This window comes from Ambystoma mexicanum, chromosome 4q (assembly GCF_040938575.1).
Source record: "Ambystoma mexicanum isolate Mex_15411 chromosome 4q, UKY_AmexF1_1, whole genome shotgun sequence".
Classification (NCBI taxonomy): Eukaryota; Metazoa; Chordata; class Amphibia; order Caudata; family Ambystomatidae; genus Ambystoma; species Ambystoma mexicanum.
The window spans coordinates 627,788,126-627,813,828 of record NC_090928.1 but is presented as its reverse complement, the minus strand read 5'-3'; the positions used below and the strand labels follow the sequence as shown (position 1 = coordinate 627,813,828).

At 44.8% G+C, this 25,703-nt stretch overlaps 1 protein-coding gene across 4 annotated transcripts in view; it reads left to right on the top strand.

Moving 5' to 3' along the window:
• The window catches only part of AFTPH (aftiphilin), an 826,627-nt gene that overhangs the window by 699,593 nt on the left and 101,331 nt on the right, over nucleotides 1-25,703 (top strand). For all 4 annotated transcript variants that reach the window (XM_069608171.1, XM_069608173.1, XM_069608170.1 and 1 more), the window contains one exon: nucleotides 5,405-5,528. In XM_069608171.1, coding sequence (XP_069464272.1) covers nucleotides 5,405-5,528 — 124 coding nt within the window. The remainder of the gene's footprint in view (nucleotides 1-5,404; nucleotides 5,529-25,703) is intronic.

Sequence of the window (25,703 nt, the reverse complement as noted above, 5' to 3'; positions counted from 1 at the left end):
GGAGGGGAGGTTCCTTTCATTATTACTCCTCCTTTGGTAAAGCGAGAGGAGCTGCCAGTCAAAGGGTCCACCGTAGGAGAGCCAGAGGTGGAAAACCAGGTACTCGAGGTGCCAAGGCCGCTCGGGCTGTTGTCGCTTTGCCCTCAGGCACCGCCGCAGCCGCTTCAGCTCAGTCATGAGGCCATGTCCCATGGTTCGCCGGTTGGGGGAAGGCTGGCGCAGCATCTTGCAGAGTGCCGCGCCATTACTTCAGATGTGTGGGGTCTGTAGATTATAAACCACGTCTACTGTCTTCCTTTCCGGCAGAGGCCTCGAGACAATCCACCGGGGAATCTCTTTGAAGAGTCCGGATCTGCTCCTTGCGCAGGAAATTCAATCCCTGCTGGAGAAAGGCGCCATAGAACTGGTGCCTGTAGCGGAGTGGAATAAGGGATGGTATTCCCCTTATTTTTTGATTTCCAAGAAAGACGGGGGATTGAGACCCATCATGGACTTGCGCGGTTTGAACAAACTCCTCTGGAAGGACAAGTTCAAGATGGTTTCTCTTTCTCAAGTCCTCCAGGCCCTTCAACTTCAGGACTGGTTGGTGTCTCTCGACCTCAAGGACGCTTATTTTCATGTGCCTATCCATCCAAAGCACAAGAAGTACCTGAGGTTTGCGATTGGCGACTCACACTTTCAGTTTCGGTTCCTGCCGTTCGGCTTGACTTCCGCCCCGAGGGTCTTCACCAAGCTCATGTTAGTGGTGGCAGCGCACCTCAGGAAAGGGGGGGGGATTCATGTCTACCCCTACCTGGACGATTGGTTGATCAGGGCGCGCTCTCCCGAGCAAGTCCTGGATCATCTTTCACCTGCCACTCCCTCCACAAGCTGGTCCCTCTCCCTCAACTTGAAGTCCCATTTGACACCAACTCAGAGGCTCCAGTACATCGGAGCAGCGCTCGACACGTCCCTGGGGCAGTGTTTTCCTCCCCAGGTGAGGGCTCATCACATTCAGCAGATGGTGCACAAGTTTCAACTTGCCCAGACTCTCCCAGCGTTCGAGTTCTTGAGATTGCTCAGCCTCATGACATCCTGCATTCTTCTGGTGCCAGAGGCCAGGTTGCGGATGAGATCTTTGCAATGGGCACTCAAGCTCCAGTGGTCTCAGTCCTCCGGCAGGATGTCGGTCCCTGTTCAGGGGCCGTCTTCGGTCCCCCAGGACCTTCTGTGGTGGACTGACGAAGGCAATCTGATGAGGGGGGCTCCATTTTGGCTGCCCTGGCCAGAGGTGACGATCGTGACGGACGCATCCCTCACGGGATGGGGAGCTCATGCCAACGAGTTGACAGTTAGCAGTCACTGGTCTCCGTCGGAGTCCAGACTCCATATCAATCTGTTGGAGCTGAGGGCCGTCAGGCTAGCCCTGAAGGCTTTTCTGCCGACTGTGCGAGGAAAGAATGTCCTGATCCTGACGGACAACACAGTGGCCATGCACTACCTCAACAAAAAGGGGGGGGGGGCACGGTCACTTCCTCCGTGCATGGAGGCGATGCAGCTCTGGTTCTGGGCAATCCAGCAGGAAGTTTCGATCTCGGCAGTTCATCTGGCAGGCGACGAAAACGAGACGGCGGACGCTCTGAGCAGGCAGAGCGCGATCTCTCACGAGTGGGAGTTGGCTCAGGAGATTCTCCTGGAGATCTTTGCCCTTTGGGGGACCCCTTAAGTGGATCTCTTCGCATCCAGTGTCAACCGGAAGTGCGAAAGGTTCTGCTCGCGGGAATTTCCGCCAAACGGAGCCTTAGGAGACGTGTTCATGGTGGAGTGGTCATTCCCACTACTGTACGCGTTTCCTCCAGTCCCCGTCATCCCGCAAGTACTGCGGAGGTTCGGTTCCCGGATGATCCTCATTGCTCCGGCGTGGGCCCACAGGACGTGGTACCCGGACCTTCTCGACTTGTCCATCTGTCCTCCACGTCGTCTTCCCTACCAAGAGGATCTGCTCTCACAGGAGGGGGGGGGGTCAGGTTCTCCATCCAGAGGTCAGGTCCCTCAACCTTCACACTTGGTTTCTGAAAGGTTGAGGTATAAGGATTGGGACCTCCCTGAAAACGTGATGGAGGTGTTGCTTTCGGCCAGAAGGCCCGCAACAAAGTCCCTGTATCGTTGCCGTTGGAGTAAATTCTGCGACTGGCGCAGGGTTGAGAATGTGGATCCTTTTGCATGTGAAATTCCCATGGTTCTGTCTTTTTTGCTTTCTTTGGCCCACAGGGGCCCTCAAGTGGGTACCATTAAAGGTTAACTGCTGGCGCTGTCCATATTTAAGCGCTTGTCTGAAGAGTCTTCCTATTTTAAAATTCCTTTAATTTCTCAGTTTCTGAAAGCGCTCACTAATGTGTTCCCTCCGTCACCTTTCCAGGTGCCCGGTTGGGATTTGAACCTTGTTATCAAGTTTCTGATGGGTGCTCCGTTTGAGCCTTTGCATTCATGCCCTTTGAGACTGTTAACTCTGAAAACTGTATTTTTAGTTGCGGTCACTTCCGCTCGCAGAGTGAGTGAGTTACAGGCACTTTCAGTTAAACCACCCTTCACTGTGTTTCATAAAGACAGGGTTGTCCATAGAGTTCGTCCTTCTTTTCTTCCGAAGGTGGTGTCGGAATTTCATTTAGCCAGAAGGTTGTTCTTCCAGCATTTTATCCTCCTCCACATCCTGGTAAGGAAGAGGAGAGGCTCCATAGGCTTGATCCTAGGAGAGCGTTAAGCTTTTATATTTCACGCATGTCCCGGGTCAGAGTGGACGATCAGCTCTTTATTAATTACACTGGAAAGCGTTTGGGGCAGGCTGTGACGAAACAGACTTTGTCTCGCTGGATTGTTTTGGCTATCTGAGTGTTACCGCTTGGCGGGTAAGGACCCCACGGTCGGCTTGCGTGCCCATTCTACCAGGGGTATGGCTTCCTCTACTGCCCTGCAGAGGGGTGTTCCTATTCGTAACATCTGTGATGCAGCCACCTGGGCTTCGGTACATACTTTTGTACGTCACTATTCCCTCGATTCCATCCGGGGGCAGGATCTGGCCTTTGGCAAGGCCGTCCTTTACTCCGCAATTTGATTGGGCATGCTAAATTTCAGTTTTCTAAATTCTTTTCCCACCTCCTTGCATTGGTACTGCTTTGGGAGTCTGTCATAGATATGGAATACGTCGGAGGACCCAATCCCCTCGAAGAACAAGTTACTCTCTTACCTGGTAACTTTCTTTCGATGGGATGGTCCGATGACGTATTCCATATCGCTCCCTCCCTACCTTCCGCGCTACAGAATTTCTTATGCGATTGCAGCTTAGGTTTGCGCAAGGCTTTGTGTGTCAGACTGGCAGAAGACTGGTGGCACACGTTCTGGGGAAAAAACTACAACTGAGACTACGGGCGTCGTGCGTCCTACTTATCACATCGGGTGACGTCGGCCGTCTAAGGAGGTCCTCGGACGGCGCATCTACGCAGGACGCAGACGCCGTAAATTTTCCGAAGCAGCACAGCTGTGGTGATTGCTGTCATAGATATGGAATACGTCGTCGGACCATCCCATCGAAAGAATGTTACCAGGTAAGAGAGTAACTTGTTGTTCACCACCATAGGTTTAGCAGACATTTAATGCCTTTTCATGGCTGCTTTGACAGCTGGTTTTACTTTGCACAACTTTGTATGTAGTGTGCAGAACATGCAGTCTCTCAAAAGTGGAGTCAGCACTCATGTGAAAGAATGCTATGGTGAGAAATGGTTGTTTTTAGTTTGTAATTTTTTTAATTTAATTGCCTGTCTGCTCAGTGCATTTGAAATTCACATCATATACTATAAAGCAACTGGGACTCATTTGAAATGATTGCACCTTATGTTCAATCTTGTGCTTAAACGAGAGTAGAAACCAGTAGGGCATTCAGGTAGAAGTACTGCAGCTCTAAGGCAAAGCCCCAAGTTTTATTTCGATGTATAGGATCGCTATTAGGTTTAATCAGTCGGGTCGGCAAGTAATATTACATATAAAAATATTGATGCGCACCTAGACGCTTAATCCTGTTTTAGTTTTTGGGTAAATTGATCAATACTATACTATGTATGGGGATTTTCTTTCATTTTTCTTCAAGGTATTGAGATCCTGGTTTAGAAGGTGTTGGCCGTTGCTTTCTGTTAGATTTAATTTCAACAAAGCTTGAAATATTTATCATTTGTTTCTGGGAAAGTCATATGGTTCTTGAAATTTGCTGTGTTTGGGGTGTTTATTCTGTTACGCTGGTTTGGAGCTTGCTGTGCAATTTGGTTGGCTCTTTGATCATTCTCCATTAAGTTTCCTTCGAGTTGGCAAGACCCTAATGTCGTGCTTAGTCTCCTAACACATACGGCAAACATTGATTACTTGATCTATGCATTATGAAGAGGTTTGGCTAATTGATATTTCAGTTTATATGCCTGAAACAAGCCAATTGAACTCGCACGTTGCCATATTCCTTTCACACCGACATTGACAGAGTGTCACCTGCACCAGTCATCTTCATTGGACCTTCTCAAGCAGGGCCCAAAAAGACCATTTACATGGTGACTGAATACAAAGAGGACACATGCCTTGCTAATCCTGCACCATTTAAACAAGGACATCTTCGGCTCTGATCTGTTCCCTTTTAACATGGGCTACATTGATGAACATAAATGGTATTTAAAATGTATACCATAATGGGACATCTAAAGCTTTTGTAGTTTTTTTCTCTTTTGGAGGCGGGCCTTTCTTAACTATTTGCTATTGCTTGTTGCTTACTTCTGTAAACATCTGTGACATTGTTTTATTTAAAAATAGTAGCACATTCTCTGCAAGTGCCTAAGTTTTTGAATTGGCTCTATGTCTATTACTCTATCCTAACACAATCCCATCGTGATCAAGCCCCTCATGTGTTAATCACCTAAGGTATATGCTGCGTGCTCCATGATTGATTGGGTTGTCCTAATTATGCACTGTGGTGAAGTATAGATATTTAAACACATGGATACATGCTGCATTATCATAGAATTATCAGCAAATATTCTATTTTAGCAGCCCAAATTGCTGTATTATCTGAAAATTAGTAGTTTTTTTGTTTTTTATTTTACAATTAAAAAATGTATAACTTTGCTCTGTATAGTCCTGCTGCAACATCAACCCTTGTGCCACCTTGTGCAGGAAGTCTAACTCCGAAATGCAACTGTAAACAACCTGCATGAAGATAACCTTTGTAATATATACCCATCCACGAGTTCCAGAATATTTTGCTCTATATAGTTCAAATGAAGCAGATGTTTTCAGCAGAAGCCTTTTGTATTTTTAGTGGCGTGACTTGGAGTGATTCTAATATTGCAAACATTGCATCCTACCATCACTGACTATCATTTTATTCCATAAGGTGTGGATCCAGAGTTGTACGAGTTGACCACTTCACATCTGGAAAGCTCCAACAGAAGCAGCAAAGTGACAGATGCATTTGCGAAACTCATGTCGACAGTAGAGAAGACAAGCACATCTACAAGGTAAATGATCATTACTAGTATTTAGAACTAAAGGTTGTATATTTAAAAATGATAAATGCTGTTCAGAGTGGTAGGGCAATTTCTTTTTAATACCAAATCACCTCTATCTGGGCGATCCCCAGCATTTTTGCTGGACATCTGGGCCTTTTTCTTGTTCTCCTCAATGAGGGCATCCTTTTCCCATCATTCATTCTTTCTGCTCTGACCATGGGACCCATGTTCATTGCGTTTTTACTTTGATTTATAGAGCCTTGCTTTCCTCCATACTTTTTAAGGCATCTGTGTTTCACTTTTCCAGTACACAGCACCTTTTTGGTTCCATGTGTTAATATCCCAGCAAAAAATTGTAATATTTTTGGTGGGGATAATATGTAGGGATAACCCCTTTTGTGCATTGTTGCCGGGAGCCCTTTTGGGTCTCCTTTTTATATTCTTTTATTTTCCCTAAGAACTACTATTCTCAAGGTTAGGGGGATACTGGTTATCCTTCTTAGCTTTTCCTTTTGTGAGATCAGCCCACAACACCACGTGGAGTACAGGGGGGTTACCTTGTATCCCCTTTTTCACTGCTCCTTTAACATTTCTGTTAGTGGCAGGCATACACTTATGGCTGGTGGCCTTGGGGATGATCTACCAACATTGTGCAATCTTTACCCGGAGGCTGTCTCCACAGCTGTGTTTATGCAAAGAATGGTCACAGTTGACCCAAAATCGTGGCTTTTCTTTTATAGCCATTTCTTGTGTGCTTGTCCCTGTCTTGGTCCTTATTCTGCCGTTCGGGGTGGGGAGGTCCGGGTTTGAGTTTTGTCTTTGGCTTGAACCCTTTGTGTAGCCCGCCGAGGCTCCAGTATGTCTGCGAGGACATGAAGCAAGGGAGGATCCCGAAAACCCTGCTATTCTGTGTCTTCTGGTGTGCTTGAGAGAAACTAGTTCCCATTGGGGGGCTGGCTTTCCATTTTGGACAGCCACCTGCTCCTTTCTATATACTGCAAGGAGAGTGCATAGAATGAGTGTGAATAACTGATAAAAGGCAAGGATCCAGTGGTTGACTTGTCTTCTGCCTCAGGAACAGAAGAGCCCACTGCTGTCCCGACACACTTTTCAAATTGACAGAGGAGCTCCGAAGAGGACAACTCCTTCCCTTTGGCTGGTGGGATCAACAAACCATAAGACGACCTGCTAGACGAGCCATCCCTGATGTGCTGTGACCTTCCTGGGCTGCAAACCGCCAATACCCAGGGACATCCAACCATATTGCAGTGCATCGTTTTCCTGTGAACAAATCCTCCCAGTACTTTGGCGAGCTCCAGATGGACCTCCAGAGACAAGATCCACCTTCTCAAAGTCCCTTCACAAGAGTGCAGGTCTGAAGAATCAAGGCAGATTGACTGGGGAGTAAAAGTTCATCATTGAAGCCTGTGGAAAGGTGCCAAAACTGCAGATCGACATTGGAGCACAAAGAATCCTTTCCTGTGAGTCCTTTGTCCCGACTGCTGCACTGACATCCTTTCCAGAATCCCTCCTTTTGTCACCACGACCAAGGAACAGGAGACCAGATCCACTGCTGCTGCAGTGAAAAAATCAATCTGCCTCTCCTGCACAGCTCTTCAGGTACTGTGGGACTTGTGGTAGTACATACCTCAAGTCATTCTGTTGCTCCTTTGCTGCTAGAGTGCTAATTCTGTCGTTTACCCATACTGTTCACCCAGGCCGAATGTGTGTGTGCGCGCGCATAGGGAGCCTTTCCCAAGATTCCTGGAACTTTTTTTCACTTTATCATTCTGAAAGTAAAACATACAAGAGAAATGTAACATGTAATGGATATGTACACCAGAGATATGCATTCAAATTGTATAATACTTATAATAACAATTAACTAAACTGAACCAAGCTTGAAACCAACATTTTAAAACCTGAACACACTACCACAAATCCCTCTCTACAGTTGAAAGTCAAACATCCCAAAACAAAAGACAATACAACACCAACAAACACAACTCACAATATGAAGTACGAAAATAACCCCATCCATCCAGCCAATAAATGATGCATGTAATCGGTGAACATCAACTGTACAATTAATTGAAAGGACCCCAAGTTATAAGGTAATGCTCCTCCCTCTTCTGCTTCGTTAACCTTTTTGACCCACAAAAGCATCTTACTTGTAATTTTAGAATCCTCCGGGACTTTGCCTATTCTGCTGCTGTGCCTTGCCTCCATTACCTCTAATCTGACTTTGAAGAACCCGGATAGGGATGGACTGCTAAAACCTTATTTCCTCTGAAAAGTAATTCAAGGCTGAAGTATTGCCCTGCTATGGTTGGTGTTAAACCTTTTTATTCCTACAACAGAACATTTTCTGAGTTTCTGTAACATTACTTTGAGCTGTGTTCATGTATCTCTGTTCATGAATTGTATAATTTTTCACTTCTGGTTTACCCACCTGAAGTATTGCATTGGTTTTCCATTGTGTTTAGTTAAAATGGTACCTGCTTACCTGAATAACCTTACCTTGTGTATATACAATAAATATCTATTTCACTATAACTACAAGTGTGTAAGAGTTTCTTCCGAACTATGTATTTATTGAGTTCATTGTACTTAACTACACATCTCCCTCATAAGATGAGCCTGGCTGCTCTGCCATGCTACCAAAACCTTTAGTACAGACTTTTACTAGAAGTTGGGGTCTGTATATCAAGGGATTGGTTTATAAAGTCATACCACAGGTAGACTTTAGGAGAGCAAAAAACTTTTTTCTTGTAGAGTTCATCTATGACCACTCCATTCCAAAACCGATGTAACCTTAATGGGCACTGTTTCTGCCATTACCATAGGATAATTGAACACATTTTGATGTGAGGAAATCCAAGCTGGAATGTCCATTCTCATGATAATGGTGGAATAGTGCACACTGATATTACTAAAATGCTTGCAGGGCTGGGATTGCTTGTAGACAATCACCTAGCAAGCCCCTTCCCATCTGCAGCAAACAGATGGAGGAATCCCCTGCTCTCATTTCAGCAAATACCCCAACCCTGCTCCATTTCACTCTTACTCCCAGTTGCAATGCATTCCAATACATGTTCGAGTATGGGTCAGGCACAAACCATATGAAATGGTTAAGCTCTGCAGCCAACTTAACAGATCTAAATGGATAGCAGATTGTGCCACACAATGACATTGTCACGATTGCTTGTTGTGAGAAGCGATCTAAATTGGGATAGACATTTCCTTTAGCTATACAAACTGATGGCTAAATGCCATGTTGGCCACAGTTCACATGAGGGCACCTATTTTCTCATTTTCATAATCAAATCCAGTTTGTAGCTTGTTGTGGGCATGTTCCATCATTTTTCATTGTTCCCTTTGTTTTTTTTAAAAACCAATAAGTGATATAGTTAAATAGTCAAGACATTCTAAAAACAGAAAACCTTGTTGCACTGGTGTTTACCTTTTTATGTATAACAACAAAAGTATGTCCTGTATTTCAAAAGAGCTGAATAATAAATTCTTCTTAAAATGAATTGTTTTTTAGCACCATACATTGCAGCCATGAGGTCTGTCTGAGATGCTATGGTTCTCTTTTGGTCGAATGTATCACCCATTCATGTTCAAATGCAACCAATCCTGTATTTTCAGTGGCATGGACTTAAATTGTCTCTTCCAGCGTGTATATTCATTGGTAAATTGTGCTTTGCATTTTAAGTCACCTCTTGGCCCTATGTCTTTGTTTTTCGAATATTATCACTGATGTCTACCCTTCATTGTTCCTATGAAAATATAATGTCTTGGTACAACGGGTTTAACGCCCAGTGAAATGTACTTAGTTTTCTCAACCGATGAAAATCCTATTTATTGTACTTTTCTGTATTTCGCGTTTGTAAACATTAAAAAATAATTGAAAAATTGACTACCTTAATTGATGGGAAACAATCTTTCCGATTCTAATTTAAAATGACGGGGCTCAAGATGTAATTTGACCTTTGCAAGTTTAAATTGAAGAACTGTTTTCAGGTGTGTATTTATGTATTGTTTTACTTCTGCTATTTTGAGTGCTGGCTGAGAAAAGTTCTGAATTGTAATAAAAGAAAGGCTTTGAAAATAACTTTGTTCTTTGCACCATACAATAGTAGAACTGTAATCCTCAAATGGATCCTTTCTTTATGTAAAGTTACCATCACAATACATTTTTTGAAATATACTTCTTCTGTTGCAATGCCCTAACCAACCTTAAAATTGCAGCACTCTTCTTTTAATAGTTACCTTTTGACCAAATGCATAGCTAATTTTCAGTCTATTTAATTTATATTTGTACGCCAACGGTACCTTGCTTAAATATACATTTCAATTGGCTTAGGGGCTTTCAGTTAAGAAAACTTGAAGTTGACGGAAGTCCTCTGTATTTTTTGTTATGTTTAAAGTTACTCCACATCTTTCTGTAATGATGCCACAGCACAGTGTGCACAGTTTTTAAATGTAGTGTGCAGCTAAATATACAATATAAAAACAAATCCCAATGCAGAGTAGTTCGTGCATATTCACAATGAGCTACTTTTCAAAAGCTACAACACCAGATGACCATTTTTAATGTCAATTCAATAAATGAGGCTAAAAAGTAATAGGTTTTTAAATACCAGCATTAATCTGAGGCAAGAGTAGCTACAAGTTAACAATTCTGCAATAATCTTACAGTAATGATTTCACTTCCATTCCACCTTAATCTGTGAGACAATCAGAAGATAAGCGTGCCTGGCGTGCCATCCTTTCCAGGTGTAATAAGCTACTGCAAATACTACAGGGAAAGCACATTTTGTCCTTTCTATGACTTGCAAAACGTTTAGCCCGAGCTTCCTTAAGTAATGGTTTTAGCCAAATATCCATCAGTCCACTATAGGTGTGCACAAAAATAAAACCTAACGAAATATCTCCTGGGATTTCTCATGTTTGCATAATCACGTGCACGTTTCCCAGGCATGCATGCCCCTCCATTGCACACCTAAGGCTACAATGCTAATTCCAACCGTTTGGTAACATGGTGAATTTGCCATGTAGGTAGCAACAGTAGAAGAGGCAGCTTTTGGTGCCAGGGAAGGGGACCGATGGGGCGCCAGCAGGAGGCTTGGGGCACACTGGACAACGGGGAGGAGCCAGGGTGAGCAGCAGCCACCCTGGCTCCGCCACTGGGTATAGAGATTGAATATATGAAAGATTCTTGCTTCTTTGGTGGGACACACAACCTCTACTTTTTTTCTGCAATTTAAATAAGCAGCTAATCTGTCGTCTAAGCGTGGCAGGGCCAGGATTCGGTTGTCCTAAATCCAGAAGGCTGTCTATACTTTAATATCCTATGTGTCCCTCTCTAGAAACTGCCATGCACAGCAGCTGTAGGGTATCTAGCCGAGTTGTTAGAACAAAGAGTAAACTAAGCCCAGCTTCCTACTGCCTAAGTGCTTGCGTGTGTTTTTTAAATATCGGTTTAACACACCTTTTCACCCTTAAGAGCATTTGTCCGATGAATGTCAGTTACTCTACACCCAATTCCTTATGCAACAACATTAAATGTACTTGCAGGGAGACAAAGGAGTAATTTAAGAAAAGAAAAAGTTCTCTGCTGTGTGAAGTGGACTTAGATTATCATAATCACTGCATCCGGATGACATACAGGGTGCTACAAACTGCTTTAACATGGTAAGCTCTGAGTGGGTTTTCAGAGTGCCCCAAATTTCCCTTTGAAACATCTCTGGATCTCTGCTGCCTGTCTAAGTGTATATGTACTTTTGCTAACTTGTGGGGACCATTTACCTTAAAGCTTCAAATCTAATTCTTAAATATTCATACCAGAGGGCAGTTTTTAATTTAACCTGGTCCATGAATAACATGTCTTGGGACCTAACTAGTACCCATTACCACTGCTTTGGTTCCATTAATATGAAGGTCTTCGAGCACAAAACTCTTAATGTCTGTACTACCTTTTTCCTTACCTTCTCTGCGTGCAACAGTATGACTGTGTCATGCACAAAGAGGAGTTGCACAGCCACACGTCCCTTCTTTGGGGGATCGGGTCCCACCTCCTCCAGCCACCCACTGGCCCCATTTAAGTGGTAGAGCTGCATACTGGTCCCAATTCTTTTGAGGTAGCACAAAAACAATGGTTTTATAGGAGGGTAGTAATTCAAAGACATTCATAAATGCAAAGCTAAGTATATGAATGCTCAGACTCAAGAGAAAGAGGCGGGCCACCCGGCTCAGCGTAACTCACCCTGGGGAAGAACACCCTGTCCCTATCGGGGGTGCCTATTCCTGGGTGGCACGTGGTTTATCGCCTATCTAATAGTAATAGAGGAGAGCACTGTCCCTAACCTTCTGTACTAGTGGCTGTGTCTGGTAGCAGACAAAATATCCAGAAATAGCAAATATTGATGGTGTTTTCCAAATGGGTGTTGCAGCAATGGACAGAGCTGTGAATTAGATTCTGTAGCTGCTTGATCTAAGTGAAGAGAACCTGGGAAACAGGTCAACTAATTGTATTCCATCTGAAGTGTACAACTTTAATCTAGCCCGTAGGTCACAGTAGTTGGAATGCAAAAAGTACAAATGGAAAACCCACTAGCGAACACTATGGTTAAAACAGCTGAAGAGCTGAAGGGCTAAAAGTGGCTCTTATAAAAAAAAAAAACAGCTCACTCTGTGAATGTGAGTGTGCAAGCAAATAACTAGTCAGATAGTATCTCTCTGCTAATGTGGGAGATATCAATAGTTGGTCATGAGAGCCCTCATGACCATAGTGCTAGACTGGTTTCAGTGGCATAGGTGGATTAAGCCATCTTCATCAGCACTGTGATTCCAGCTGCAAAATGAATTATAGAAGTTTACATTTGCTGAACTGAAGGTACCATTGGGAGGTACTGGCGTCTCCTGTAGGTTGAGAAGAGGGGGGGGGAGGATGGAGTTAGGGACCACTCGGCAACAGCTTGTGAATGCCTGTGGGGGAGTGGTGGTCATCCTTCATCTGAGGGAGCAAATTGGAAACCAAATAAATTGGCCAGAGAATACAGGGGTAGGTTGAAGGGGCCTGCACACCAGTGAAATGGGTCTCGCCGTCACAAGTAAGAGTGAGGAGGGTAAGGGTAGTGGAAGGGGTGGACCAAAGCCCCAGGGTGGTGGTACTAAGGCACCCCGCTCTGGCAAAAAGCAAGCTGGTTGGAGTTGGTGGTACAATGGCTGCAAAGTGCAGGTGGAGCATACTGTGCAGTCAGCTGCAATGGGCAAAATTACCTCTTAAATGGAAGCAAGGAGGAGCAGGGCAGCAGCTCTTTTCAAGATTTGTTTCAAACAGCTGCAACAACAAAGGTAAATGCAGGTGAGCACAATACTGTTGTGGGGGGATGCCAGTAAGTGTAGCAAAAGCTGGCTGGGTATAATGTACCTTCTAAATTCAGCTGTCTGCTCTGTGCGTGCCGTGTGCTGTACAGCAGTGTACAGCTCTGGAGGCGTACGTGTTTAGAAATGCCCAATCGCCTATAAAAATAAAACAAAAGTGCGCTCGCGTCATTGTGATGTCTAGGTAACGTCCTGTTGGAGTGGTATGCTCAATATTAAAAAAAAAGCCCAATTGCCTCCCAAAACAAAACCAGAACGCGGTTTTTGAACTATCTGTCCCTGTAGAAAAACGGAAGTCATATGTAAATTGGACATTTACTCTACCCAGCGTTCCTTCGTTGAGAAGCAGAAGCAAAAGTATCAAAGTAGGATGGAGCCCACTCTTAAAGGGATGGTCTAGTAAACATTTTTATTTCAAAAATAGATAGGCCACATAAAAAAAATTACTAGCATCCTCCGTTTTAAAACTTCCTATGTAAACTTTTGAGCTATTCAAGCTCAAAATTCGAAAAAGCAAGCACAGGGGCGCCGCCATTTTGTGAAATGGAGGCCCTCCTGTGCTGGCTTTTGCGGCACTAATGAAGGAAAAGCCAGACAGCTGTAGTAAACAGTCTACCGCTGGGTGGCTTTCCCTTCATTAGTGCCAGGATGCGGACCGGAGACCAGAGCAGGAAAGCTGCCGCTGAATCTCGGTAAGTGCTATTTGTTTTTTTTACAAAAAATAAGCACTAGCTGCGGTTTTCTTTCTAAGTTTTCCGGGCTGGAGGAGCCCGGAAAACTTAGAAATAAATCCGCAGCTTTAAAAATGTTGTATTTATGTTTGCGGTCGCTTTTGAAGCGACCGCAAACATAAATACAACGTTGTTGTGTTGGAAAACGCTGCGGTTTTTCGTTCCAAGTTTCTCAGGCTCCTCCGGCTCGGAAAAAAACATGTCTGTCAAATGCCCAAGACACTATAGACCTTTTATTCAGCCTGGGAGTCTCCATCAACGAGAAGAAATCTAGTTTAAACCCCAGTCAGGTCAAACAATTCCTAGGGGCTCTAATTCGACGGCCTAGTCTTCCACTCCAACGAGAGGGTTCAAAACATGCTGTTTCAAATCTCTCAATATGTAGCCAGTTGAGAGGTGACGTTACGCAAAGCTGTGCGACTGTTAGAAATGATGAGTCCTGCATTTATTTGGTTCATCGCGCGCTTGCGCAGGCGTCCTATGCAAGAGTGGCTCAACAGCCAGTGATGTCAGGCCATCGGACAATGGGGCGATTTAGTGGTTGTCTCGCCGGCCCTCGTTCTCTCGTTCTGTGGTGGTGCTCGAGGGAAAACCTCCTAAAAGGGAAATCCTTCCCCACCTCCACAGTAGAAGCCACTCTGACTACAGACGCATCTCTCACAGGGTGGGGAGCTCACCAGCTTCAACAGACTGCGCACAGAGTTTGGTCGTCAGATGTAGCATCCAACCACATAAACCTGTTGGAGCTGTTAGCAATTTTCAAAGTGCTGAAGACCTTTCAGACACAATTGCAAGGAAAGACGGTCCTGATCCTCACAGACAGCACCACGGCCATGTATTATCTGAACAAACAGAGAGGCATTCACTCTCTAGGGCTGTCCAAACTGTCCCAGAAGATTTGGAAGTGGGCTCTCAAGCGCATGTTCCTACTGTCACAACATGTTCCAGATGACCTCAATCTTCTGGAAGACTTACTCAGCAGAGATTGCCCATTACCCATGGATTACGAATGGCGATTACACAAAGACATTGTCTCCAACGTTTTAACAGAATGGGGCTTCCCAGAGATCGACTTGTTCGCAACTCTGGAGAATGCCCAATGCCAAGATTATGCCTCCAGGTACCCCCAAAACCGTTCCAAGGGGAACGGACTCTGGATCACATGGTCAGGGAAATTTGTTTACGCTTTTCCCACGACTCAACAAGATAGTGCACAAGATGCACCAGGAACCAGTCACAATGATATTGGTGGCCCCCATGTGGGCCCGCCAACCCTGGTTCGCTCATCTGATGGAGATGTCCCTATCTCCTCCAATGAAACAGTCTTGCCCAGTTTTGTCGCAAGACAAAAGGGGAACATGCCCACAAACATTGAATTTAGCGGCCTGGCTCCTGAGGTCATAGAGTTCGGGCACCTACAACTCCTTCAAAGCTGTATGGACGTACTCGGGGAGGCAAGAAAACCTAACACACGATATTGGTATTCTAGCAAGTGGAAACGTTTTGTTATCTGGTGCAACTCTTGGAGTATCAATCACATTGACTGCTCTCCCACTCATATTGTTTTGTACCCGACTCATTTACTTGACTCAGGCCTAGTCTTTAACTCGCTTAAAGTTCACTTAGCTGCTCTTTCAGCCTACACTACACCACAACAAAAGGTGTTGTGGTGGAGGATACCAGTTATTAAGGCTTTCATGGAGGGAGTAAAGAGAATTCACCCTCCCATTTCTAACCCAGCTCCCGGATGGAACCTAAACATGGTGTTAACAAGACGTATGGGGTCTCCTTTCGAGCCCATGCATAAATCAAGTCTTAAAGATCTTGCATACAAAACTGCCTTTTTAATAACCATTACTTCCATTAGAAGTCAGTGAACTACAAGCGCTCTGTCCTAGACCCCTTTGTAACAGTTCATAAAGATAAGTTCTGCGCACTCACCCTAGGTTTACATCTAAATTAATTTTAAAGTTCCACGTGAACCAATCCATAGAACTACCAACTTTCTTTCAGAACCCTTCAAACATGGGAGAAAGAAGCCTGCACACACTGGATGTACGCAGGGCAGTCTTGTTTTACATGGAAAGAACTAGACCATCTCTAAATGGATTGTCAAATGCATCACTCTGTTTCTCTCTTTCTAAGAGAGAACTGGCCTTCAAGCCTAGAGCACATTCTACTCAAGGCACTGGGGCTTCCATAGCGTTCTTTGCAAATGTTCCCCTAGAATCCATTTGCAAAGCGGCAACCTAGAGTTCTGTACACACCTTTACAGAACACTATTGCCTAGACACTCACTCTAGGTCTGATTCTCAGGTGGGGCAAGCAGTACTAAAATGTCTTTTCTCTACTGTTCTTTCTCACATCCCACCTCCAACTCCGGGTACTGCTTGCTAGTCTATGCACAGCATGTGATTGTAAGCATATTTACAAGCATCAGAAGACATGCATTAGACACACCCATGTCGACGTCCCCTTTAGATTCTTGAAAGACAAGATGTAATACTCTGCAGTGACCATTGGATGTCGGACTATATGCACAGCATGTGAATCTAAGCAGTTACAATCATCAAATGCTTTTACGGTAAGTAATGCATGTCTTCAGTGTGTAGGAAGAATTACCATGGTTTCTCATTAATGTATTGTATTGAAAGAAGATGTATTAGCCTTTCAGTCCCTCTTCCGCTGTTCTATGTCTGTGGACTGCATTTCCTGGACTGCCCAGGAAACTGACTCCCATCAATGGGGAAGAAAATGAAGAGGGGGCTGAAAGAGGAGGCCCAGGATGGGTGAGAAGGTGAGAAGAGGGTGTGGGACAGGAGCGGAGACCTGGCAGGGGGCTGGGAGTAGGAAAGTGATGCAGAAAATACATTATTCTGTTTGTGGGGGGACAGGAGGCAGGAAGGCCCAGAAAGACACCATAGCACTGGTTTGGTGGGTGAGGGTGCTGTTACCCTAATTTTGGTGATTCGATTTGCAACAGTGGAGGCTCACGGATTAGTGGGGTATTGTGACATTCTAGGTGTGGGCATGGCAAACCGGTATTAGTGTGTGGTCTACAGTTGGGAGCCAAGTGTGCACACCCAGGAGCAAAGTCCCAAAGTTGAGCATCCAGGTCATACACTGTCACCCGTGGGATCCCTCAAGGTTCCATCCTCTCCCCAGTAGATATCAATCTGTGCATGGAACCCTTGGGAACTATCCTAAATGACCCCAACATAGGCCTCGATCAGTACCCTCAGCTGTACCTTAAGGTTGGTGGCCACCTGGACATTGCTAGTCACTGCAAATGTTTTGCTACAATTCAAACATGGATGTCAAACGTGTACTTTGTCTCCTACACTGGCTCCCTGTAGCTAAGCTCATCCACTTTAAGTCTCTCTGCTTGGTTCATCATGTGTTTTACTTTAGAGGTGCTGAATATTTACAGTTTAAATTTCATCCCCACATTCCTGTTCTGAGCTCGGCCCAGGCGTGTCTGATCTTGATTCCTCGTGCAAATTTTGCACGTATTAGTGGTTGGGCGACTTGTATTGCTCCTGCAAAAGAATTGAATTCCTTTCCCATTGACACTCCGCTCTACGAAGAATCACCTGTCATTCAGGCGGTCTTTGAAGACCTATTTGTTTTAATAAAACAGGTTTCTGTGAGTCTTTCAGATTTTTGCTTAGAGCCATGATGCCGTTGGGCGAATGTTGTACTTTAAGTTATGACATAACAAATGCGTACCTCAAACTGAACCACCAAGACGGAATTATTCCTCTCCTGAGCCCCCACCAAAAGAAAACTTTGGCCACAGTAGCTGGAAGATGTGTGCCTGGAAGGATGCACCCCTCTGAAGGATGTCAAACTCTGCCAAATCGTAGGGTTTGTTATTGAAAGTAGCCTTTTCTGGCTGCAAATCTCGACACTCCACAAAATCAAACTCCTCACCCCGTCATGACTTTCATGCAGTGGTCCAAACATTGTGGTAAATTCCCTCCCTGCTGAGCTTCCAACCGCTCACCTGGCCCCTCTCCAGATTGCCCACCATGCTGCAGTCCGCCTCGTTAGAGGTGCCTGCAAATTTGACCATATTTCTCTAACACTTCATGAGCTTCGCTGACTGCCCCTCCCCGTCAGGATTTTACTTAAAAATGCATGTTTTGCCTACAAAGCAGGCTCTAATAAAATTCCAACATATTTGGTGGTTAGACTGCACACATTTGGATGCTCTCCTATAGCAAGCCTATTAAAAGGTTGAAGTCTAAGCTAGCCCGTAAAGAGCAGACTCTCAAGGAGTCTTTCTCCTTTCCTGCTTGGACCATCTGGAAATCATTCTTGGCATAGGCTGGAAATTACCCCACCAATCCCAGAGTTCCACAAAATACAAAAAACGTGCCTCTTTCAACACCACCAACCGGACAAATACAAATCCCTCTCTCCCTCCACCAACAGTATGGTGCTTCTGTGTACAATGCCAAACCCAATGCCTGCACGCTCCTATTTTAAAGCGCTCTGCTGCTCTTGAGATTCCCTCAATAAATGATAAATAAAAATAGATGGTCACAAAAGGGACATGGAATTGGTGCAATGTGGAGGGGGTTAGCCTCTACCCAAAGTGAGGAGCACCTAGAAGCAAAGTGCAGAACTTCGAACCCAAATGAGCTGGCAGTGCTTCTTAAAGTAAGATGCAGCAGGGAACCACCACAGATAAATGACAGTGGGCTCAAAGTACTGTGGGGGGTGCACCTGGAAGTGAAAAATCATGCAGGCACACCTAGCGTAAAGTACACTGAATGCAAAACACAATGTGGCTCCAACTACAGCTGGGCCCTTAGGTGAAAAATGCAGTGGGACACTAGAAGAAGAATCAATGGTTGGGTAACCCCAAAGGGGCATATGCCCGATCGGTGGTTGCCTAGAGGTAACATGCAGTGGATACCACATTCTATCTAGACTGAAAGAAACCGTGACAGACATTGCATGCCACCATCAACTGCTTGTAATCCTTTTTCACACAACATGCACCTTTATGCATGCCTTCCATTTCTAATTACCAAACGCTTTCACCTCTTAAGTGGCATAGTGGTATGCTATAAATAGCCACTCCCCATTACTCACTGCTTTCTGCAGCTACACCTTAATATGTTTAAATGCAAAACAAAAAGACCAACCAGTGCAGAGCTTTTCTGAGTTTGACGGTTATTCTCGTAGTGCTGGGATCTGTTTATATCTGCAAGCTCATTGATGTATGGAGTCTAGAGCATGGGCCTTTGAGTTCCCGGATTTGAGGAGACTGGCTTTTACCTGATTCCGATTCGCGGTCGATACCACCTATTTCCTGAAATCAAAATTACATATCTGTATAAAATCTGGAGAACTTTGACAAACTGATACTCACTCCTCATACACCAGATATCGCAATCAACCTTTGCTCAGCTTAAAATGGTTTCCCCAGTTCTTCTTTTTTCAAGCCAATTAATCCCCATGAAGGTCTTTAATCTCAGGCATGTTGGATTACTTAATTTTTTTAATCTGTTTTCCCAAATGGGTCATAAGAACACTACGGAAAATTCAAACATAGTAGCCGTTATTCTGCTTAAAGTCTCCCAAATATTCCTCTTTTCACCAGCTCTGTACAACTGCACTCACTGTTCTAAAACTAGTATTCATCAATCTGTGTATATTGAAAGAAGCCCACTGGAGCAGTGGCACTAGATTCTTGATTAGAGGAACATCCTCATTATCTGCCATACTGTATGTTATGCTTGTTCAATCAATACCTTATTCTGGCCACCTAGAAACGTTTTCCTCTCTGGTCTTCCACTCATGCAAAGTGTTTCTAGGCAAAGGTGATCAGACTTGATTTTGCAACAAATGGTCATCTGTTTAAAATTCCTAATGTGCGTGTTTCACTTCCAACTCTTTAGTATGGGATTGCTCTCTCGGTGGGAACTACCAGGGTTGAAGTAGTTCAGATAGATATCGATGCAGGGGGAGCTGTGGTTGTTTTGAAGTCAGTCCAGTAAGTGTGGAAGTTGGAATGATTTGTTGAGGTGGATGGAGAGGGAAGTGAGGTTGATAATGGGGAGTGGGTGTGAGGGGGGGAGCAAGTGAGAGAGACTGCTTCAAAGGATGGGATTGGGGGTTATATGGGTTTATTAAGTGTGAGTGAATCTTTATATATGATGGCAACGCCACCAGTTTGTTTGTGTGGCTGATCTCTGTGGTGGATGTGATAGTGTGGTCTAAGCAGGTCAGGGATAATGGGTGCATGGTTTGAGCCATGTTTATGTAAGGAAGGGCATTTCTGGCTAGTGTGTGTTAATGAGTTTATTGATTTCATGTGTGTGAACATGTGACGAGGGGCAATTAAGCAGAATGCAGAAGTATGCAATTAGTTTCATTGGATTGCTGTGGAGGAGTTTGATTTGAATGTTTTTGTGCTTTGTGTCATGTTTTGTGGCAAACGGGGGCTAACGTGGAACAGAGTGAAAAAGAAAAAAGATAATTGCAAGAACCCTTGACCCAGTCGTCAGCCCTTTGCTCTGGACGCCGGGGTGAGTGGACATATTTCATCCTTACTTTATTCTGTAAATAATTTGATATAGCACACTCATACCAAAAAGGTGTTCAGTGCTTTGACAGTTTAACAGAAAAAGATAAAACAAGGAATACAAAATAAATAGTTGTAGGAAAATCGATTCATTATACAATTTTAAAATTGCAGACATACAATACATGACTAAGTAACTCGGTTTAAAAGCAAGCACACATAAATGATATGCTGTTCTAAGGTAGTAATAAATGCATCAACTGAATATGGGGAGGCAGGGAATTCTGTATCTACAGGGAGACAACAGAAAGAATTGATGAAGCACTCGGCTCTCTTCAATTTTGGTATAGTATGTCGCAGGCATCCTTTACTATGGGTAGAGCAGAGGCATAGCCAGGATTGTTTAACAAACGGGGTCTGAAGCTAATGCAGTTGGGCCCACCACAGTGACATCTGTAAATGCCCACAGCTGTGAGAGAATTTACAGATTTTGTGTTGGCCTTGCCCAATCAGGCCGTACCCTGTCTACGCCTCTGGGGTAGAGTATGATTGAAGGGACATCTTGCTAGCCACATAGGATCATTGACTGTTAATTGATGATAATTTTGAGTTCTTCATCTAGAAAAACCAATTCCATCTTACTAGAGGTCATAGTAAAGCTGTGTTTATGTTCATTGTTATTGAGTCTGTTGACATATTCAATTGGGACCGAATTTCTTTTCGCACTTGCGATGTATAGTTCTTCAATCTATAGCCCCCCCCCGCACCCCCGCCATTGCTAGAAACCTTGAACTACTCCAATATGGCCACCAAATAGTACTAGCTCTATTAACAGCCAGAAGCCATTCTAGTCTTTAAATCACTTGAGATCTTTTTCAATCACGTGATTGAAGTGCAATGCATATAATAAACAATTGAGCATCTTCTATGTTTATTACCAGCCTGAGGAAGTCGGTGAGGACGGAATGCGTGGCAATTCTACTCAGTTCTAGATGAGTATTATTGTCTTGTTCTAGACATGCGTTATTGAACTTTTATCATTAATTGCCTATATTGGTAAAAATAAACTTTAACTTTTTTCATTTCTGTAAAACAGAGTGCCGGGGTTTTCATTACTCTTTGCAACTGTGTAATTTGACCGCTTCATTCAGTGGCTAACATTCCCAGTTCTTTTTCGGCAGCTTATAACTTTGTTCCCCCTGGAGGAATAGTCACCAAACTTTGCAAAAAAAAGTACATAGGGGGGGGTCCATAGGCTGAATGGGGAAAAACTTTGCGCACGGCTACAGGCTGCATGGATTTTCAGCAAATTTGCGACGGGAGCGGGGGCTTGAGTCAGAAAGCATGCTTATGTGTGATTTGTGGCAATCATACCAGTACTTTTGTTGCAAAGAACTGAAATGTACATCCCAAAAGATTTGTGATATCTGGGTCCCATTTCCCTATTCGCTCCGTGAACCGTAATCTCATTGGCCTGCGGTACGCCGTGATGTCAGCTAACATTGGACGTGGCCGGTTGTTGACTGGAGGGAAGCGTGCTGTGCCTCAAACGTTTTGCGAAACGCTGCCATGGTGTATCGGAGGACAGTGCAGCGCCGAATGGGACTCACAAACCTACATTATGCCATGTGGTAGTGGGAAGAAGGGAAGGAGAGGGTGGGGGGAATGAGAGGTTCATGTGATATGTCAGTAGGTGGAAGTAGACGGTCGTGTCTGCAGTACCCACAGGCGACTACCTTGTGTGGGGACTGCAGGCAGTCTGCATTACAGCACCGTTGCTGGTGAGCGACCTGTTTCCATGGTCACTGATGACACAGCAATGTATACAATGTTGGATCCATGGGTGTGGGGATTGGTAGCACATCGTACAGTGTTTACTGCATGCCTGCACCTCATGGAATGACCCGTCATGTAGCGTATCCACTGGGTGCAGTGGTGGAGTACTATAGGTGCTTAGAAGTGGTAGGGTTGCATGGTATGTACCTGGCCACTCGTTCACCTGCATGACTGTCATGTTCTGCTGGGTGTGGGCAAGACCTACACTGGTGGGGGCATGGCAAAAGGCCGTAGAACAGGCACCGAAGAACCTAGGCCTGCACCGTAGCCACGGCACCAGAATGCAGGCATGCAGTTTAAAGTATGCATGTCTCCGAGGGAGGTGAAGTTTAAAGAATGGTGTGGCAGAAAATTGTAAATGTGCTAGAAGAGCACAAGTAAACTGATATGCATACAGTACCAAATGGTGTACATTATTGCACGTATTGCACAGTAGGGAGCCACATGTCGCCATTTGCCTTTGGTATGGGTTGCCCTTTATACCACCCATCGTATGGTACATTTGTGGATTACGGCATCCAGCAAATGTTCCCATTCCTGGTGCCAATATGTTGTGCGGGGTCTGGGCAAGGCGTACACTTTTGGTTACATGGCCAACGGCCATGCACTCAAGAGAGTAGGGCTTGGGCACATCCAGCACCACATAAATCCGCCATACAGGGTTAACTCTGCATCTCTCTGAGGGTGGTTACCTTTGAAGAGTGTTTGTCAAACATTTTACACTTGGTGGAAAAAGCAAAGAGAGGTAATATGCGTTCACTAGCACATGGTGTAGGTCAGTCAACATGTTGTACATTAGAGACCAAATTCTTAATATTTCCGTTTGCTATGGGTTGCCCTGTACAGGACACTTGCTTGAAGAAGTGTCTTAACACATTGCGCCATGAGAAGAACTCGTCAGAATCACTAAGTACACGTGTACCGCGAGTGTGTAACGGTACGTCTTCAGTGCTGTACAGAAATTATAGTTTTCAATGTAGTGGTCTTGCATGTGATTGCTACATGCTTGTGTGCCTATTTCATACTACCCAATGAGGGAGTGTTGCAAGTGTAATAGTGGAAACGGAAGAATGACTCTCTGGACCTGTGGGGATTATCCAATCAGGTGTGGAGGGTGTGGTTCACAGGAAGGGGCGGTAACATTTTCACCCAAAACTCGATGCCGTGAGGTTGGCAGAGATGGCGAGACGCAGAGTGCTAATCGTGAGTGATACCTTTGTCCAAGATCTGCACATGTATGCTGTGGAAAGAGGCTCTGCTGCTAACTTTCAGTTGGAAGGAGTGGAGGCTTTTTGGGGCACAGTCTGAGTGGGGTTTCGGGTGCATGGATCTCCTTTGCACATGTGTGGCCTCTGTCAGTACTGTTGATTTGGTGGTTGTGCATTTTGGAGCACTACATTTGGGGTACATGTCGTGCTCACGTATGCTCGCTCACTGAAAGGAGTTGATGATAGCAGTGGTGCAGATGTTTCCCACTGCCAAGGTGAATTTCTCATCGATAACACTAAGAGGAGCATGGGATCATGCCGGTGTAATTTGTCCACAGCCAGAGGTTGGGAGGTGTTGGATAAACAGAAGCATGTGTGACTTTATGTGCAGTGCTGGGATATTCTGTACCGACTATGAAAGTATTAATAACCAGCAAGATTTCCAGTGGTTCCAAGGAAATGGCATTTTTTTAACCTCCATTGGCAATGCTGTTTTGTTTGCCACTCTGCACAAAGTGTTGCAGAGAATCCTGTAGAAATGTAAGGGAAGCGTTGGCCTTCAGTCGATGTCAGCGAAAGAGTGATCACACAAAAAATGTATGCACGCACGTACATAACAAAAACACGACATAAAAAAAAGAAAATAAGTATTTTCAGAGACCGTACTAAAGACACAATCCCTACCCTGTTTTACATTCGCCACCCAGTCACCCCCTTCCCCTCCTGTTCCTAGCACGGTAACTCGGCGGATTCCGCTGCACTTTGAGGATTAGACGTGCCACGTCTGACTCTTTTCAGGATGGCGGCTATGTCATTGGCACTGTGGAGGCTAAGGCATTGTGCAATGTGGTTGCTGGTTGTGGTGTGTACACAATCACTGTGGCAGAAGGTCTGTTTGTACTTAGAAATGTAGGAGGCTATGGTGAAAGTGTGCAAGGGAAGTGGCAGGCATCCCGTTTGTATGCATGCACTGCACGCACTTGCTTAACGTTGCTAACATACATTCAGTGCTGCTTTTGTGGGAGCACTTTTCCAACATTTGTAGTATATGATTACAGTGGAAAGACAATTCTGTGAAGTCTACAAGGTACGTGGCAGGCATCCTGTTATGAATGCAATGTGTGTATCATATGATATGCTGTGGCATTTGTACCGCGCTTACACACAAGTGTGTGAAGGCGCGATGAGGGAAGGCGGCACAAAGGCCAAACGGAGACATTGATCCCACTAGGACAGGTGACACTGAGTGCACAAGTGAAGGGGGAGGGCAAGTGGAGTACATGGGAAGAACCAAAAATAGCAATAAGTGCCACTAGGGCCGGTGCTGGCAATTGCAACGATAAGTGTAGACATCAAGTGGTGGTTGGACTGTTATGGTTACAGAAAACAGTCCCTAAGTGCGAGGGTTGGCAGAAAGCCAGTGCAGGGATGGAACTATCGTGAGGGAGGTGGCCTGGGGCACGGATTAGAGGATGGGTAGGAAACCAGTGCACAATCAGTTTTAGGCAGGAGTGGGCAGGGGAGAATGGGTGAAAAAAAAGCAAATGGAAAGGTTTTGAGGTGCTTCCACACCCTAAGATGGTTCTCCGCATGTTCTAGGGAGGCAGAGAGCCTGTTCCAGAGGGAGGCCCCAGCAGAAGAAAGACATTTACCTCCAACTGCTTGCGTGCAGAAGCAACTGACCCTGAGCGAGTAGGAGGCGGAAGATGGAAGAGCTCGAGCAAGCAGATATTTAGGAAGTGAGAGTGGAAGATATTGAGGTTCCAGGGACCAGAAGTCCTTGCGCATAATGCACAGGGTGTTAATTTTATTTTATGCAGCCACTGGGAGCTATTGCAGACATTTTAGTCCAGTAGAGATACGATCCCTGGCCTCCAGACCAAGGACAAGTCGCGCAGTCCTCTTATGGATGAGTTGCTGAGGGTGGAGAGTAGAAGCTGGCAAATTTAAAAAGTCTGTGGCAATAGTGAAGCGTACAAAGAACCACAGCTGTGCACACGCTGACATTTTGGGAACTGCCTTTAGGTTGGTAAGACACATTAGCGGTGGCTTTGGTGCCATATTTTTACGATTTATGTACGAGATGGGTTAGTGGCGAACACAATTCTTAGCATTGTCGGAAGGAGTTCCTGTTTCACTAATACACTGTATGATATGGCTAAATGAAAACGTTGCAAGCAGATACCATTGAAGTGGCACTTCATGGTAGAAGATGGGGGGGGGACACTATGCTTTTTGAAAACATAATGGATGCTTAGTGGCAGATATTGTGCGCAGAGTCACTTATAACAGAGTTGTAAACATACAGCCAAAAAAAACGTAATAACTTTTATTTTGCGGTGATGGGTGTTCATGTGGATGAATGTGCATGCACAAATCCTGCAATGTTTCACTGAACTTTCCACTGGACGTGCTTTCCAATAACAGCACACTTGCAGGCTCAATTTGTAACGGTACATATGACGTCTTGTGGAGAACT